This window comes from Fukomys damarensis, unplaced genomic scaffold (genome assembly GCF_012274545.1).
Source record: "Fukomys damarensis isolate Sample0158 unplaced genomic scaffold, DMR_v1.0_HiC HiC_scaffold_17, whole genome shotgun sequence".
In the NCBI taxonomy this organism is placed as follows: Eukaryota; Metazoa; Chordata; class Mammalia; order Rodentia; family Bathyergidae; genus Fukomys; species Fukomys damarensis.
In genome coordinates this window covers 18,266,419-18,281,008 of record NW_022900929.1, presented here as the reverse complement: position 1 = coordinate 18,281,008, position 14,590 = coordinate 18,266,419, and the positions used below count along the sequence as shown (strand labels likewise).

Sequence of the window (14,590 nt, the reverse complement as noted above, 5' to 3'; positions counted from 1 at the left end):
AAAAAACAAAAAACAAGAAACAGTGAGTGAGACTAAGAAAACAGAAAGGGAATGTTGGCAAGGCACAGAATTGAAGGGCAGGGCTCTGTTGGTGAGCAGCCTGAAGAAAGGGTCCAGACCTCTATCTACCTTTACTTGCTGTTCATGTACCAGAGACCACCTCTGCCATATCTGGACAGGATCTCTAGCCTCTTTAGAGTTCTAAGGAGTGAATGCCCAGGGCTGTCTTGTTTTGTCTTTGTCTCTCTCTCCCCAGGTGCTAGTGTATGAGTTGTTGCTGGGAAAGGGCTTTCGAGGGGGCGGGGGCCGATGGAAGCCTCTGCTGGGCCGGCACCAGGCGAGGCTCAAGGCTGAGTTGGCTCGGCTCAAGGTTCATCGGGGTGTGAGCAGGAATGAGGACCTGTTGGAAGCGGGGTCCAGGCCAGGCCCAGGTGAGCTGGAGGGAATCTTGGGGCCTGGGGAGGATGACAGTCATCGGGCCCTGAAGGAAGGCGTCTGTGCTCACGGCCGCTCCCTTCCAGCCTCCCAGGTGCCTCGCTTTGTGCGAGTGAACACTCTCAAGACCTGCCCTGATGATGCAGTGGATTATTTCAAGAGGAAAGGTTTCTCCTACCAGGGCCGGGCTTCCAGGTGAGTTCAGCATCCTGCCCATCTGCCCTCCTAACTCTCCACTGTGAATGAAATCCTTAGGCACTGCAAATATGTTCTAAAAAATACTGGAAAAAAAAAAACCAGAATTCCACAACAGGTAATCTGAAATTTTTTAAATGACGAAAGGAGTATCTGTTTTTAATTTTCAAAAAACGCGCTAAAGGCATCTCACTGTGGCGGAGAGGACGACCTTGGTACTGCACTGTTCTGAGCTCCTTCCCAGGCCCCTCAGCCGAAGTGCTGCTGCTCCCTGCTCGAACTTCTCCCCTGGCCTCACCACCTCCTGTTTTGTCCCTTGCCGCCTCTGAGCAGCTGCTTATACCTCTCCCCTTCCCTTCCCTTCCCTCCTCCTGCCTCTGGAATGCTGCCTTGTCTGCTATGGCCAGGCACGGAGGGTGACATTCAGGTTCAAAGTGCATCCTCACAGCTTGGTGGCCTTCTGATCTGGAACGTGCTGTCCCCAGCCAGGCTGTGGTGGTCCCGGGGCGTGTGGTGCTCCTTGCTGAGAGGTGTGGAGACTGTGGCTGCCGCTGAGCTCAGCCATCAGGGAGCAGTGCTGTGCTGCCTCCCCTGCACCCCGACCCTGGAAAGGAGCCCCTTAGGGTTGTGCTTTCTGGGAAAGGTCAGCAGCACCTACTGGCCAATGTTTCCTGGCACTTCACTTGTGCCAAGTGTGTCGAACATTAGCGCTCTTCATCTGTGTGCCTCCTGTGACGAGAGCACAGGTGGAGATAGGGTTGGGGCTGAGGTCACCTGCCCATGCCCCTGCTGCTGGGAGATAGAGGACCGGGATTGTCTCAGCTACTGACTCGACCGCCTCTGTGGTGGTCTGAAATTTGTTCATAGCTGTTTTTCATTATTTTTTTGTAGTGTTGGGGATTTGAACCTTACAGCCTGATACATGCTAGGCAAACACTTAGCACTGGGCCACACCACTCACCCCTGCATAGACAATTTGTTTAAATTTATGTATTATATTTTGTTTTTGTGTAATTCTGGCTGGCCTTAAGCTCACAGTGATCCTCCTGTTTCAACCTCCTGAGTGAGGGGTTATAGGCCTGCATCACTGCTCCCAGTTTATTTCAAAATTTTGAGGCAAAGTCTCACTAAATTGCCCAGGCTGGGCTTGAACTTGTTACTCTCCTGCTTCAGTCTCAGAGTGCTGGGATTATAGGCATGTGCTACTACCCCAGGTGTGGAGTTTAAATACTGCCTGTAAGGATGAGCAAAGGGGATCCTGGCATGGAAGGAAACTAGAAAAGGTTGAACAATGGTCTGTGTTCCCTGGCAGCCTTGAAGACCTACGGGCCCTCAAAGGGAAGCACTTTTTTCTGGATCCCTTGCTGCCTGAGCTGCTCGTGTTTCCTGCGCAAACAGATCTGCACGAACACCCTCTGTACCAGGCGGGTCACCTCATCCTGCAGGATAAGGTAGGGAGGACAGGTGGGAAGGGGAAGCATGTGCAGGCTCCCCCGACCCCCTGGCTCTGTTCATGGGCTGCTGTGCTCCACTCTGCCAGGCCAGCTGCCTTCCAGCCATGCTGCTGGCCCCGCCACCTGGCTCCCATGTCATTGACGCCTGTGCTGCCCCAGGCAACAAGACCAGTCACCTGGCAGCTCTTCTGAAGAACCAGGGGTGAGGAAGGGGAAGGGGCGGAGCCTGACGCTGTACTCTGAAGGGGGAATAAGGACATCTTTAGTAGGGACAGAGTGGGGGCAGTCCCAAGCTAAGCTTCCTGGGGGCTGCTTCACGCCTGGCCAGTTGGCCACATGTGTATTCAGTACTCCTCCTGCATGTCCGGACCTAATGTACATGTCAGCGTGGGACATGGCGGATATGGCCTCCCTTAGGAGCCCTGTACATTCTCGGTCCACCCCAGCTCTGTCCTCTCCCCCAGGAAGATCTTTGCCTTCGACCTGGATGCCAAGCGGTTGGCGTCTATGGCCACTCTGCTGGCCCGCGCTGGAGTGTCTTGCTGCGAGTTGGCCGAGGAGGACTTCCTGGCAGTGTCGCCCACAGACACACGTTACGCCAGGGTCCAGTACATCCTGCTGGATCCCTCCTGCAGCGGCTCTGGTGAGATGGGGAGGCTGGGCTCGGGTCTGCAGCCTAGTTTTGGTCCCAGTTGGACTGGGCCGTGGGACTGGGCAAAGGCTCCGGCCTGTGAAGCGGGGCTTCGCTTGGAACTCAGCACTCTGCAGGTTTGTACAGAGGACTCTTCTTACAGGCATGCTGAGCCGGCAGCTGGAGGAGCCTGGTGCAGAGCCGCCCAGCAAGGAGCGCCTGTGTGCCCTGGCGGCCTTCCAGCTTCGAGCTCTGCGCCATGCCCTCACCTTCCCCACCGTGCAGCGCCTCGTCTATTCCACCTGCTCCCTCAGCCAGGAGGAGAACGAGGACGTGGTCCGAGAGGCGCTGCAGCAGAGCTCTGGGGCCTTCCGGTAACTCGGGCCCCAGGCAAGGTGTGGAGGGCGCAGGGTGCCCACCACCCCAGTGAGGCTGAGCCCTCTCCCTCCACAGGCTAGCGCCCATCCTGCCCTCCTGGCCGCACCGAGGCCTCGGCACTTTCCCAGGGGCTGAACACTGCCTCCGGGCCTCCCCCACGACCACGCTCACTGGCGGCTTCTTCATTGCTGTGATTGAAAGGACAGACGTGCCCAGGTGAGGTGTGGGGGGCAGGGCCTGATTGGGGGACGGGGCGGGGGTTGCAGCCAGGGGTCCCCTGACCTCTGTCCTTGCCTTGCAGCTCACCCTCACTGGCTGAAGTGCCGGCACCGGAACCTGTGCCCAGCCCCACACTGAAGAGGAGGAAGAGGCGGCGGAAAACAGCAGCTCATGAGAGCACGTAGCAGGTGCCAGCCGGCAGTGAGACCTGCAGGGAAGGCAGCTGCTAGACGACACACTGAGCCCCGGGCTGCAGCAGGGGTCTGGAAGTGGAGGGGAGTTGCCTGGCAGCCCATTCCTCCCACCGGAAGGACAGGGATGTCCTAGCCGTGTGGGCCCCTCCCCTGGACTGTGTTCTTGCTGGTGACAGAAGTGCTGCTGCCACACAAATAAAAGACAAGACACTCTTATGATGGATCACAGTTTGTTTATTCTTATGACATAAGCAAGGAGAAAAATGTCACATTCATACTAAAAATGCCCACTAGCCCCAGCAGGAACCAAATCTCACCAGTAAGTCCCAGCCTCCTGTTCCTGTCCTGTGCATGTCCTTGCACACATGCTCGGCGCCCACCCGGGAAGGGAGGTCAGCTGGCTCAGACCCCACAGCTGAGGGCCCTGATGCAAGGCCAGGCTGAGGCTTCACTGCTGGACCCGCGCCCACCCTGTGGGGCCTAGGCCTTGCGCTCTTCCCACATTCAATCTCAGTCACTAAGGGGGAGGGGACTAGTCACACCTACATCACATTATTTATAAAATAAGGATTAAGTTTGTATAATCGGGAAGGAGCTCCAGTCCTGGTGAGCAGTGAGCCCCTCCACACAGGCATAACTTAACTATACTGCTAATCTCTAGTCCATAGCGTTTAGACAACCACCTCAATGAACCAAGCTTGAAGGAATTTAAAAGGCAATTTAGCTTAAATACAAAAATAAATTTTTATTTTGTTAAAAAATGTTTAAATATTTCTTTTAATTTAGACACACGCATTCATACTTCTCCCAAAGAGGATGGGCGTGGCAGCGAGGCGCTGGGCCTGGGGGTCTGGGAGCAGAGTGCAGAGGACCCTGTGGGGGACGGTGACCGCCTGACGAGCAGAACGTGAGCTGTGTCGGCATGGCTCTCCCGCTGTGTCCCAGGGTTGTCTCACCTGTGCTGAGGCCAGGTAAGTGGGAGAACAGTGGAGGGGAGGTCTTGCTTCCCTCGACCCCATCCCCTAGGCTGCCAGCCATTAAAAGTCAAAACACCATTGCAAAATTCAGAAGTCAGCACTGGCCTTCACGTGGGCCACTTTCCACATTCTATTAACCAGGCCCAGGAGACTCGAGACAGTTAGGTCCGGCACTACCAACATGCCGCCACACATACAATTCAATTCTTCCTCCAAACTCGATTCAAAGAGCAACAGACACAAGCGTCAGACAGTAACACAGGACGAGGCTTGGGACACGTGATCCCAGAGAGGCAGACACAGGCCGGGAGACCAGAGGGCGGGGGAGGCTGCTGAAAGCGGGAAGCATCCTGCCTGTTCCAGGAGTTCTCTTGGAGCGTGGGGCTCACCCCCAGCTCTGCCAGGCTAACAGTCTCGAGCCACCATGCTTTTAGGGGCCAAACTGGCAGAGGGTTGGAGGTAAAGCCACCTCAGACTTAGCAGGAGGAAGTGGACCAGGAGCAGCACCCACTGGATTCTCCAAGGCAAAGCTAGGTTCAAGGTCATGGAAAAAGGAGTAAAATCCTCGGAACCAGTGAGGGAAAAAGCAGCAAGAAATGAGGAAATAGAATCCCCTAAAGGGACCAGAGGAAGAAAACCACTTCTTATAGCCAAGCCAAGCAGGTAAAGCTTAGGGGTGATCTGTTTTCCCCAACCCATCCAAAGCGTCAATCCATGGGCACACTGCATCCTCCGGGCAAGAGGGCGCTCAGAGAAGGCAGGCGGGAGGCGCCTGGCTGGGCTGCACACTAAGCAAGCTGGGGAAGTGGACAGTATGTACAGGTGTTTCTTTAGTTCTCCAGCCTCACCAGAGCAACTTTCAAGTAACTGCAGCGAGCTTCTGCCCTGGCCCCCCTACCCTCCCTGACACCTGCTTCCTTTGGGAGGGAAGGGCCCAGAGCTGCCACACGAGCCCTGGTGGCTGAAGCCAGATCTGGGATAGGTTTGCTGTATGGAACTTGAAGGGTCAGAGGCTCTTCCTAGCAGGTGCTGAGGTCCAGATGTGGGTGAGGGGACAGGGGCAGGGACAGACAGGCTATTTCTTTCGGGTGTGCTGCCTTCGGGCCTGCAGCCGCTGTCGAGCCCCTGGGGTCTTGGATCCCGCACCAATGGAGAAGGAAGGGGCCGCTGATCCTAGAAAGGTTCAACAAGGTCTCATCAGGGCAGCTCTCCCAGAGGACACATCTCTAGTGCCTCAGCTCTGGAAAGCCAGGCCAACAACAGAGCTTCCCAAAGGTGCTGCAACCCTGTGCAGGAGAGGCTCAGCAAGATGCAAAGTGCCGGAAAAAAGGGCACGGCCACCGAAGAGGGCTCCTCTGAGCTCTGCTGCCCAGACCCAGAGCCCAATCTCCACAGGCCTGAGGGCCAGGGAGCCTGCACCACATCCCACCCCACGCCATGGGAGCCATCACTCACCGAAAGGTGTGACTCCGACAAAGCCCTGGGTGGATGCTGACGGTGTCCCAAAAGAGAGGCTGCTTCCTGCTGTGCCCACGCCAGGGGTGGGGGCGCTCTGTCCAAAGGTGGGTGTGGAGGTTCCTAGGATGACCAGAGGAGGGTCAGGCTGGCCAGCTACTGGATGGCAGGGAGCCTGGCGCGCTGGCTGCCTGCAACTCGGGGGCGAGCTCTGTGGCTCCAGGGCACCTGCCCTGCACCCCACACCGCAACCTGACAGAGGACTCTACCACCAGCAGTCATCTCGCAGCCATCTCCTGCCCCTCATTCCCTTCCGTACTCACCAGCCCCAAGCGCCCCACACGGAAGGCTGTCTCACAGGTCTTGGGGTACAGGAGTGACAGGGAGCTTCTTGGCTTACCAATGCTGCTTCCTTCCTCTCCCAAACTCCCAGTTCCTCTGACTTTGTCACTTAGCCCCATCCTGTCAGCGCTGTCAACTGCCAGTCGGTCCCACCTTCACTGGGCATGGCTGGCTTACTCCCACCCACTCTTAACTGTGCCCTATGGTGGGTGCCTTTCAGCGTTGAGGGCAACTCGCCACCTCCAGCCCACATCTGCCATCTCCCAAGATCACTCCTGGGCATGCCCTGTGGTGCCGGCCACTGCCTGCTCTCTGTGCTTGACAAGGTCTTGCGCGGCTCCTGTTAAAGATTCACCTTGGAAACTGCAGGGAGGGCTCTGCACCAATGGCCTCACTGGACATGTGGTCCAGTGTTCCAGTCCACAGAAGCACCTGGCAGACCCATTTCCCTCTTATGCTTTTTTCTCTTGGTCCAAAAAGACTTCCAAGAGGCCCTCCCTTCACATGTCACCCTAGCACGCTACTAATCAATGAACACAGACGCTCTCAGGACCAAAGTTCACCTTTAACCAGCAACTAGAACCACAATCTTCTACTTAAGCTTCTGCGGTGATCTTGTCTACTGTCTGCCTTGCCACCCTATGGTTCAATCTTTTTTCCAGTACCAGGCATCGAACTGAGGACCTAGTGCTTTCAAGGCAGGTGTGGTGCCACTGAACTAATCCCTGGCATACCTTCTCTTTACACCTCTAGCCTAGCCTGGCTTGTGTCGTGCACACACCTTGCCACTCTTTCAGGCCCGGAGTGCTCACTCTCCCAGCCTGTGGCATAAACACTTCAGTGTCATGTCCTCAGGAAGGTCACGAGGCTCGCAGGGGCTCCTCCAAAGCCATGTGTTATCACTCGGGCACCGGCCCACCCCACTCACCTCTGAACATAGAGTTGCTCTCAGGGGTGCTGGCCACGTTGAAGGCGAACGGTGTGCTCTGGCTGGCTGTGCCCAGGCCACTCTGAGTCAGGCCCCCACCAAAGGGGGTGGTGGTGCCCGTGGTCCCGCTCTGTCCAGCTCCGAAGCTGAATGCTCCCGAGGTGGAGCTGGTGCCTGGGGCAGCCACCGCAGGCCCAAAGCCCCCACTGCTGCTGGCCATGGCCCCTGACGCCCCAAAGGTGAAAGGCGATGGAGCGGAGCTGCCGAACACAGAGCTGCTGGTCCCACTACTGGCGGTTTGGGTGGTGGCTCCGAAGCCCGAGGTGGTGGCCACACCGAAGGAGAAAACTGCTGTGGTGCTGCCGAAGGCTGGCTGCGTGCTGGCAGGGGCGCCAAACACAGAGGCAGCAGCTTTCAAACTGCCAAATGCAGACTGTGTAGAGCTGCCAAAGGCAGGCTGGGCAGGGGCCAGGGCTGGGGCTGGGGTGGGTGTGGGAGCCGGAGCTGGGGCCACAGAGTTCCCAAAGGTGAAGGAGCTGCCAAAGCTAGGGGCGAGGGCTGGCGTGGAGGAGCCCTGCTGCTGCCCATCTGTGGCCCTGAAGGTGGCCTGGGGGTTGGCCCCTGGGTATGGTGGAGGTGGGACAGGGGCCTTGGCGCTTGAGCCAAAGGGAATGTTGAACGCCGGTGTGGCCGTGTGACTGAACGTCAGTGTGGACTGGCTGGTGGTGACTGGGGCTGGGGTGGTGAGGGTGCCACCAAAGCCACTAAAGCCAGCAGTAGTGCTGCTGCTGCTGGTGGTGGCTGGCTGAGCAACACTGGGAAGGGACTGGCCAAAGCTAGTGATGGCTGTGGACACGGGCATGGTGGGAGACTTGCCAAACTGAAAAATGGAGGGCACAGTGGCGGTGAAGCTGGCAGCAGAGGTGGGAGGGGCCCCGAAGAGGAAAGGCTGAGAGGTGGAAGCAGTGGTGCTGGTCGTGCTGCTCAGGGCGCTGACCGCGCTGTTTGACCTGAAGCTGAAAGTGAGCTTCATAGCAGAGTCTGTGGAGGTACTGGCTGTGGTGACAAAAGCCACTGTGGAGGCAGCGGTGGACAGGGCAGGGAAGAGAGGGGCAGCCGCAGCCGCAGTAGTGACCGGAGCAGGTGTTGGCTTGAAGAAGGGAGCTGACAAGGGCACAGATGTAGGTGGCCCCATGCTGTCAAAGATGGGCTTGAAGGCTGGGATTGCAGTGCTGGTCGTAGCAGGCAGGGTGGTACTGGAGGCAGTGGCTGCGAGAGGGGTGCTAGACGGCAAGGGCCCTTCTCTCTCGACTTTAGGTGGTGGCTCAAAAATGGGCTTGAACATGGGAGAGGCAGAAGATAGGCTGGGAGCAGCAGCGGGGGCAGCAGAGCTGGAAGGCGGGGGGCTCAGCATCTCAAACGGTGCGCTCTGCTTGGGGAGAGGAGCAGGAGTTGGGCTGGGGGGTGCGGGGACTTTGGCAGGTGTCTTGGCCTGAGCAGCTGGAGGTGGCTTGGTGTCAGTGACTGGGGCCATGGAGGCAGCAGGGGCCAACCCCAGGAGGGTGGCGGTGGGTTTTGTGTCTGAAGAGGTGCCTGGCAGGGATCCTGACAGGGAAGAAGCAACAGGGGTCAGGAGGCTGGGTGTCTTTGGAGGTGTAGAGGCCACGGAGGCTGCCACTCCTGCAGGTTCTGGGAAGAAGAGGAAGACAGGTGAGTTCCAAAGACTTCCACGGGGTAGTGTGCAACGTGTGCCCTCCCAGAGCCACCACTGTGCTGGGGATCCAAGAGCAAATCAAGCAACTGAAGGAGTCTGTGCCACAGTCCCACCAAGGCCATCAAGGAGGCATTCCTACTTCCACAGACCATCAGACAGACAGACGGACAGTGAACACGGCCTCATGGGGGTGATGAGCGTGAGGAAGAAGGGAAGTGCAATCCTCAGAAGCCAGCTACTTACCTAGACGCCAAAGGTCATCTACCGAAGATGAACCTATCCCCTTTACCAACTGAGTGCTAAGCACAGGGCTGCAACCACAAGCTCAGCCTGCATGCCCGAGCCCTGGAGAGGTGACACCACAGTGGCATACTCTCCAGCAAAGCCAAGGGCACGTGTCTGGCATGTGCCTGCCATGAAGGCATGGGCCTGCATGACCCTGTGAGGGCCTATGGCCTAGGAGCCCACAATGTCCTAAGGGCACTGCTGCACTCAATTTGTAGACATCCCACAAGGGCCATGTCGTTCTCCTTTCACAGATGACAGCAGCCAGGCAAGTGGACTGCAAACCCAAGCGGCCCTCCCCAGCTTTATTTCTGTGAGGCAGGACACTGTCCCTCACATTTTCCAATAGAGAATTTGGAAGCAGTACAACCTTTATGGTTTGGCAGGCAGAGGAGGTCTGAACTCACAAACAACCCCAGCACCCGCTGCTGGATGTGTCTCGCAGGCCCAGCTCTGTATCTGCTCAGAGGTGCTCTGCTCACCTGAGGACAGCGAGCCCGGGGGACTCTGCATCTTCTTCAAGCTCTCCAGCAGGGGGTTCGAGCTGGGCACCAGGAGGGATGCCAGTGGGGACTCGGGCACCGCAGTAGGTGGAGAGAAAGTGAAAGAAGGCTGCGTGGTGGCTGGGCTCTCAGTGACAGAGTTCGAGGCAGCATCTGTGGAAGAAGGACAAGATGAAACTCCTGTCTTGCTTGGGAACGCTTTCCAGACAGCACGGGAAGCTCAGGGCTAGTCTGACCTGTCCAGAATGTTTCCCCCCAGCTTTCAGTGAAACTCTGAGCAGATTTCTCAACTGAGAAAGAAAAGAAAACTTACTGGCTTTGTCCTCCAGGACTTTGTTAAACCACTGTAGTGAAGCCTTCTTCTCCAGGTCCAGGTCTTCCGTGGTGATGGAATAACCGAGCTCAGGCGGGGGAGGCTGCCAGTGAAAACAAGACAGGTCAGGAAACATGCATCTAGCCTTCCCCGGACAGAGGACTGATGGGAGGACAACAGGCAGGATATACCAAGGTCAGCCGGTCCCCTCGCCTGCAGGGCAGCAGCTGAATCTTCCGTTTCCGCCGCCCAGAGCTGCCAGGTGTAGATGGGGAAGTCCATGAGTTCTGCTGCTTGCAGGTGTTTGACTCGACAACTAAAGAGAAACAGAGGTGCTGGCTTCTTTTCTTCTCCCAAGAATGGAGTTTTGTCTAGCCACTGGTGTTTTGTTTGGTTTGGTTTTGAGACAGGGTCTTGCTATATAGTTCAGGCTGGCCTTGAACTCACTATGTAGCCCAGACTGGCCTTGAACTCACAGTAATCCTCTTGCCTCAACCTCCCCTCAGCCTCTCAAATGCTGGGATTACAGGCATGGCCACCATGCCCGGCTTAGCCCAGTTTTTAACAGAGTTGTTACTGGGTCTCTGAAAAGATTTTTCTCTTCCACAGTTGGGATACCTGGGAAGTGTTTGCAAGTACATTTCCAACAGTCAAGAGGAAATGAAGAGAAAACAACTCCAAATGCCTGCATCCAGTTGCTTCCCAAATGGCCCCACCCTGGGTGGCTCACAGATACCTCAGGCCAAGCTGACCCAGGCCGACCCAGTTACTTCAGGGCTGCTTTCTCCCCTCTCCCACCATCACCTCTGCAGGGCAGGAGTGCTACTCCACCTGTTTTCAAAAGCAGGAAATCTGCATCTCCTCATCTCCCCCACCACCGCCACTGTGCTGCGCATCAGCTCACCCCTTTCTCCCTGGGACTCCTTGTCTGTCACCAGTGGAGTTGAAGAACTGGCATGATGACACACCTCCTCTTCTCTATAGGGATTTTGAAAGGCAGAATTCAGTTCAGAAAGACTTCTGGACCTAAGCACTGGATAAATAGTGCCTCATACTCTCCTCCCTACTGAAAGGCCATGACTCACCAGTACGTTAGGACAAAAAAGGTCAAAAGAAAATTCCTGCAGAAATGAAGGGAGCACTTCATTAAGGCCAGGGAAAACCTTTTGTCTTACACCAAGAGCAAAACAAACCTTCAAAAACTTACAATCTGACAAGTCCAGAGAATGCCAGGCTCTGATGTGACCGGAGGGAATGGCAGTGCCACAAAGCACCCAGGGCCAGGACCAGAGGGCTCCTGCCCACAGACACAACCCGCCCTGCGCCCCAGTGGCCTGGCTGGAGTAGGAGGCATGCACAGGCCTCTGCAGGGCAAGAGGGCAGTTCCGGACCCTTCACTGGCCTTCTCTAGCACTGCAGTCCTGTGACTCACAAGTCACAGTCACACAAAGGCCAAGAACTGGGTCCATTTGCCCCCTTTCTGCCTACTCACTCGCCCACTCAGCAAATGGTAAGAGGAGGAGGTGCTCATCACCTGGTCTTCTTGGCAGGCCTCTCTGGGGTCTGGGAGCGAGAGGAGGCAGGACTAGAGAAGGGGGAGGAAGTGGGTCCACTCCTCTTCCGCAGCTAGAAGTCAAGAGAGACAGGACTGCTGTCATTCTGTGGTCTACTCATCACTGCAGACAAAGTTTCTTTTTAAGTGATTAAGAAAATCTTTATGAAGAAAGATCCTTGGAAAGCCAGATGTGGGAGCACTTGCCTGTAATCTCAGCATTTGGGAGGCTGAGGCAGGAAGATAGCAGCAAGTTAGGGAACAGCTTGAACTAAACAGTGAGACCCTGTCACAAGAAAGGGGGTGGGGTCCCTGAAGAGTCAAATGCCAGTATTAATTACGAAAGCAAAAGAAGAGTCTAGAAAGGTAGTGGAATGCTAACAAACACAGAAGGAATGAAGGCACTTTGCCATATATTGGAAAGAAGGATGCGACACTGACTTTCTAATATACTGTATTCTCTAAGAATCAGTCTGTGCCCATTAAAAGATTAAAAATGAGAAGGGAAGAGAACACTATAGAGTCACACACATGCACACTAAAAAACCAGTGGCTGAAACAAGTGTTCAGTTCTGTGCATTGTTTTCTATAATTCTGAGCTCCATCCTCTGGCCTTTTTATTTTTTAAAATTCTCAGACAGGGTCTTACTAAGTTGCCCAGGCAGGCCTTGAACTTGCAATCTTCCTGGCTTGGCCTCCTAAGTAGGTGAAATTCCAGGCATACATATCTCTATAAATTTCTGAGATCATTCACAGGAGCATCTATTAAGCTGTCTTATTTCTAATAGGTACATGGTATTTTTTTCTGGCACCTCAAACTCAGGACTGAGCACACTTGAGCTACATCCCTGGCCGGCCCAGTTACATACTAGTTCATGCTTACAGAAATGATATTATTCAACCAAGCCCCTGAGAAGGGACATAGTTATTGTTTCCAAGCTTCTGCTAATAAAATGTTATAATCAATGTCCTTGTACTTCTTTCAGTCCATAACAGAGCCTGATGGCAAAAAGGGCATGAGCTCCTCTAATCAGATGGAGTCCTCCACAATCCACTACAGAAAACAACTGACACTCCCAGCAGCGGTGCTCATGAACCCAGGGTCCTCTGATACTTCTGCGGTTTCAACTTTACTTTTAAAGCTTCATTTGGAATAGGTTTTCCTAACATATGAAAAGCTTTTGAAAATGAGAAAATGTAAGTATCCTCCTTCAGAAATATACAAAAGATACAAACAGTAAGGGACAGAAAACTGAGAATAATCCACTAACGTATGAAAAGGTGGTCGAAGTCATTCCGGAGAGGAGAATTAGACACCATTCTTCACCTGCCACTTGGGAACAACTCAAGAGTTACGACAACCTCACCACCACTCTCCAACATGCCAGTGTGAATGTAGACAGTACACGCTCTCCGGAGGGGAAGCAAGATTCTACACATATCTATCTCACCTCTGACCTGGGACCCTGACTTCCAGGACTCTATCCCTGAAGTGTGGCTGCCAAGGGTGAAGCATATTCTTCGCAGCACTGTTTGTAACAGCACAAGACTGAAACAACACAACATTTCTCCACAGAGGAGCAGATAAACCAGGCCACTGTGCTACTGTGTCAGAAATTTTAATCTTACTTTTCTCGTTGCTGACACAAAGCAACCAACACCCAAAGTGAAAGGAGGAAAGGTCCATTTTGGCTCACAGTCTGTAGAAGTTTCAGTCTATAATCAGCTGGCTCCCAAGCAGGGTGGCATGGCAGACAGGCATCCCAGAGCAGAAGACAAGCAGCGGCAGCGATACACAACATAAGCCATAACATGCTTAAAGATAGGAAGGAAATAATGTGAAGTGGAAAGGGAGAGAAACTGGATTTCTCGGTATCTTGTCTTGATATGTTTTTTTGGAATAATTTAATTTGGAATTAAATAATCTATATCAAAAAGAAAAACAAATAGGGCCGGGGATTTAGCTCAGCGGTTCGGTGGGCTGCCTTGCAAGCACAAGGACCCGAGTTCAATCCCCGGTACCAAAAAAAAAAAAAAAAAAAAAAAAAAAAAAAGAAAGAAAGAAAAACAAAGAAATCACCACAGCCTTAAAAATACCAAATTCATGAACCTCACTGTAGATAAAGACAGCAGCCTAACCAAGTGGCTTAATTCATGTTCCTTTAAGATACAATATTTTGATTGTATATCCCTAGTATTCAGAGACATAGACTAAGGGTAAAATGAATGACAAAAGCCTCACTGTTAATAATGACATTGATATTATTTTATAATCATGTATCATATCCCAGCAAGTAAGTTATTATGAACCTACTTTTTTGTATAATACATAAAAATATAAAATCAAAGAAATTTTACATCAAGATTATGACATCTTAAAAATGAATTTGAAATATCATTCTAAACAATGATTTGATTCTTCTTTCTTGGAGGTCTGTACATCTATTTCTGCTGGAACTCAGACTGTGTTATTTAATACTCTTTCCACTGGAAGAAATCAAGGCTATACGAAGAAACAACGAATTTCCCTCTGGGGTGGAGCTATATGAGATGGACTCTGGGAGGACAGGAGCAAAAAGCAAAATAACTAGCAGAGACGGCTGGTGTCTAACCAAAAGGATACAGAAGCAGGTTTGAAATTGCTCTTACAGGCCCAAACTGAAAGAGTTCACACAGCAAAAAGAACTGCATAGTTGAGGGTGGTGATGCACATCTATGATCCTAGCACTATGAGAGATGGAGGCAGAAGATGAACCCAACCTGGGCAGTTTGGTAAGTCAGCGGGGTTTTGTCTCCATGCGTAAATGAGGACCAAAATGGATGACAGATATTGGGAAGTAGGAAGAAAATGTTCAACTGGGAAGGAGAATGGGGGGCGGAAACAAAGCTTTTGTAGATATGAAGGGGAAGAAGGACTGAAGGGAGGGGAGGGGAAACGAGGAAAAAAGAATTAAGATATATTATGTACAGGTACAAATTCTCTTGCAAGAACAAGGTCCTAAGTTCGATCCCCAG

The 14,590-nt window shown here is 53.5% G+C and overlaps 2 protein-coding genes across 3 annotated transcripts in view; one reads left to right on the top strand and one right to left on the bottom strand.

Moving 5' to 3' along the window:
- The window catches only part of Nsun5 (NOP2/Sun RNA methyltransferase 5), a 5,221-nt gene extending 954 nt beyond the window's left edge, over positions 1-4,267 (top strand). The window contains exons 3-10 of the mRNA XM_010618998.1: positions 257-431; positions 522-630; positions 1,943-2,081; positions 2,171-2,286; positions 2,549-2,727; positions 2,879-3,089; positions 3,169-3,309; positions 3,395-4,267. Of these exons, the coding sequence (XP_010617300.1) occupies positions 257-431; positions 522-630; positions 1,943-2,081; positions 2,171-2,286; positions 2,549-2,727; positions 2,879-3,089; positions 3,169-3,309; positions 3,395-3,497 (1,173 nt within the window). The 3' untranslated portion in view covers positions 3,498-4,267. The remainder of the gene's footprint in view (positions 1-256; positions 432-521; positions 631-1,942; positions 2,082-2,170; positions 2,287-2,548; positions 2,728-2,878; positions 3,090-3,168; positions 3,310-3,394) is intronic.
- Positions 4,212-14,590, bottom strand: part of Pom121c (POM121 transmembrane nucleoporin C) — a 23,170-nt gene continuing 12,791 nt past the window's right edge. For both annotated transcript variants that reach the window (XM_010618996.3, XM_010618997.2), the window contains exons 6-13: positions 11,558-11,649; positions 10,928-11,001; positions 10,215-10,339; positions 10,024-10,126; positions 9,690-9,863; positions 7,209-8,897; positions 5,939-6,061; positions 4,212-5,656 (exon numbers count right to left, since the gene is read on the bottom strand). In XM_010618996.3, coding sequence (XP_010617298.1) covers positions 5,559-5,656; positions 5,939-6,061; positions 7,209-8,897; positions 9,690-9,863; positions 10,024-10,126; positions 10,215-10,339; positions 10,928-11,001; positions 11,558-11,649 — 2,478 coding nt within the window. In that variant the 3' untranslated portion in view covers positions 4,212-5,558. The remainder of the gene's footprint in view (positions 5,657-5,938; positions 6,062-7,208; positions 8,898-9,689; positions 9,864-10,023; positions 10,127-10,214; positions 10,340-10,927; positions 11,002-11,557; positions 11,650-14,590) is intronic.